This window comes from Phaseolus vulgaris, chromosome 3, assembly GCF_051622355.1.
Source record: "Phaseolus vulgaris cultivar YP4 chromosome 3, ASM5162235v1, whole genome shotgun sequence".
NCBI lineage: Eukaryota > Viridiplantae > Streptophyta > Magnoliopsida > Fabales > Fabaceae > Phaseolus > Phaseolus vulgaris.
This window is the reverse complement of record NC_143500.1, coordinates 27624994-27627391: the sequence shown is the minus strand read 5'-3', so window position 1 is coordinate 27627391 and position 2398 is coordinate 27624994. Positions and strand designations below refer to the sequence as shown.

Sequence of the window (2398 nt, the reverse complement as noted above, 5' to 3'; positions counted from 1 at the left end):
AAACACTCACTACTATTAGTTGAAATCTATTAGAAATAACAAAGCAAAATATTTGAGCCAACAAGAAAAAAATGCATTAGAAACAATGTGTTAAAAACTGTGCTGTTAATATTATAGGTCCTTTCATTCGTTGCCAGAGGCAAAGCCAGGGCGGGTTGTGGCTTATAGTTTGAAAGAACTTATAAACTAATCTCAGGTGTCACCAAAGTTGACAAAAAAAATTGTATATGAAAAATATTTTCAGTAGTTTATGAAGGTTCTCCAATATCAAAATTAATAGGTCATTCATGTCTCAGTTCCAATTGAAGAAAGTAAAGTATCTTAGATATCTCAGGCATGAAGGGATAGGCATTGTTTCCAGATACAAAAGAGGTCACCTCGTTTCTTATCTCAATCCAACTACTACCAGCAACTTTCTTTACCCCCTGATCAAGCATTGCCTTTCGGACTATCTCTGCATTATTCCACTGCCCACTTGCACAATACAAATTTGACAACAACACATAACCAATCTCCTTTTCAGGCTCCAAGTTCTTTAGATATTCTCCCACACGGCTCCCGGTTCCTAAATCTCCATGTGTATAACATGCTCCTAGTAGAACCTCCCATGAATTGCTCCTACCTTTGCTGGTCTTTGAATACTTCTTAGCTAAACTTCTTGCTTCTGCCACGTATCCACCGCGACCAAGCATATCCAACATGCATGCCACATGGTCCATTCCATGGGAAAGTCCAAATTCCAAACTCATGGATTGAAAGAACGCAAAGCCCTCGTTTATAAGCCCCAAATGGCTGCAAGTCATTAACAGCCCTGTGAAAGTTACTTCATCAGGTTTCACACCAGATGCCACCATTTCTCTGTACAAGCCTATAGCCTCATTAGCCCTCCCATGCACTCCAAATGCAAATAACATTGAATTCCAAGAAACCAAGTCCTTTTCAAGAATACCATGAAATGAAAGCCGTGAACCTTCTATGTCCCCACATTTTGCATACATATTAACCAAGCTATTCCCAACATACAAATACTTGTCTAAACCATGACGAATGATGCAGCCATGGATCATTCTTCCGTGAACTAGTATCGCTAAGCTAGCACAAGCATGAAGAACTGCTCCAGCTACTAAATCATCAAGCTGGACTGAGTTTTTTGTCATGTCTAGAAACATACTTAAAGCTAGCTCTCCATTCCCATTTCTCGTATACCCTGCAATCATTGAAGTCCAAGAAACAACATTTCTCTCAGGAGCTTGCTGGAAAGCAAGAAAAGCGTTCTGGGTATCCCCTGATTTCATATGAGCGTCAATGATGGCATTCCAAGACACTTGATTAAAACATCCAAAGGAGTTAAACACCCTCATGGCATCATCATGACATTCTAATTTAGCATAAAAGCTTAACATCGAGTTCTTTACCTCCATAGCAGAGCTCCAACCAGATTTTATCACAAAACCATGCACCATGCATCCGTATAACATCTCCATTGACTCGGCACAAGCGTTCACGAGAGCACTGAAAGTCCACTGATCTGGCTGACACGAACTCTCACACATCTCTTTAAACAAATGCAAGCACGCTTCAACTTCACCGCAACGAGCATGACCCGCAATCATTATATTCCAAGCAATCACAACCCTTTCAGGCATGCTGCGAAACAGTTCAATAGCCGTACCAAACCGGTAAGAGTTGGCATAAGCAAACAGAAGTGAACACCACGTCACTTCATTACTATCACGCATCTCATCATACACTTTTCTTGCAGCATCAGGACGCAAACACTTGCCATACATGTCAATGAGCGAGTTAGCCACAGGAAGAGAAGACAGGTAACCTGATACAACTACCAAAGCATGTAGTGTTGCTCCAAAACGAAGATGGGATGCACCAGCGCATGCGTTTAAGGCTGCAGAGAGGGAGAAGTTGTCGAGTTTGGAATGGGAGACTCTCATGCTACCAAAGAGGCTAAGACTCTGCTGGTAAAGTCCTAAGTGGGCATAGGCGGTTAGCATGGCGTTCCAAGCAACCAAGTCTTTCTGAGGTATTTCATCGAACAGTTTGCGAGCATCGCTGATTTTACCCGAACGTGCCAATTCTACGATCACAGATGTAGCGCGGAACAAATAAAAGCGCATGCCATTCATTCAGGTTTTTAAGTTTCTAAAAAAATGAGCTTTGAAACAGCTATGCCACAACCACAATTGTGCAGTAGCTAGCTGAAAATCTGAAACTGAAACGTACTTTATGTGACAAATACCCGTCTTTTTCCTTATTTACTAATAATTTTTAGCACTTTTTTTATACAACGACGAAAAATTTGAACGTAATAATAACTCATACACGTTACTCAAATTTCTTATGCTAGGCCAACGTAACTGTGTTTATTTGACATGACGACGTT

At 40.9% G+C, this 2398-nt stretch overlaps 1 protein-coding gene across 1 annotated transcript; it reads right to left on the bottom strand.

Moving 5' to 3' along the window:
- Nucleotides 1–246: 246 nt before the first annotated feature.
- LOC137806956 (Tetratricopeptide repeat (TPR)-like superfamily protein) lies at nucleotides 247–2398 on the bottom strand. The gene has a single exon (XM_068607358.2). The coding sequence runs from the start codon at nucleotides 2139–2141 to the stop codon at nucleotides 282–284; it is 1860 nt and encodes a 619-aa protein (XP_068463459.1). The 5' UTR covers nucleotides 2142–2398; the 3' UTR covers nucleotides 247–281.

Coding starts and splice junctions, on each gene's coding strand:
- LOC137806956 (XM_068607358.2), bottom strand. CDS start 2,141: ATGAATGGCATGCGCTTTTATTTGTTCCGCGCTACATCTGTGATCGTA.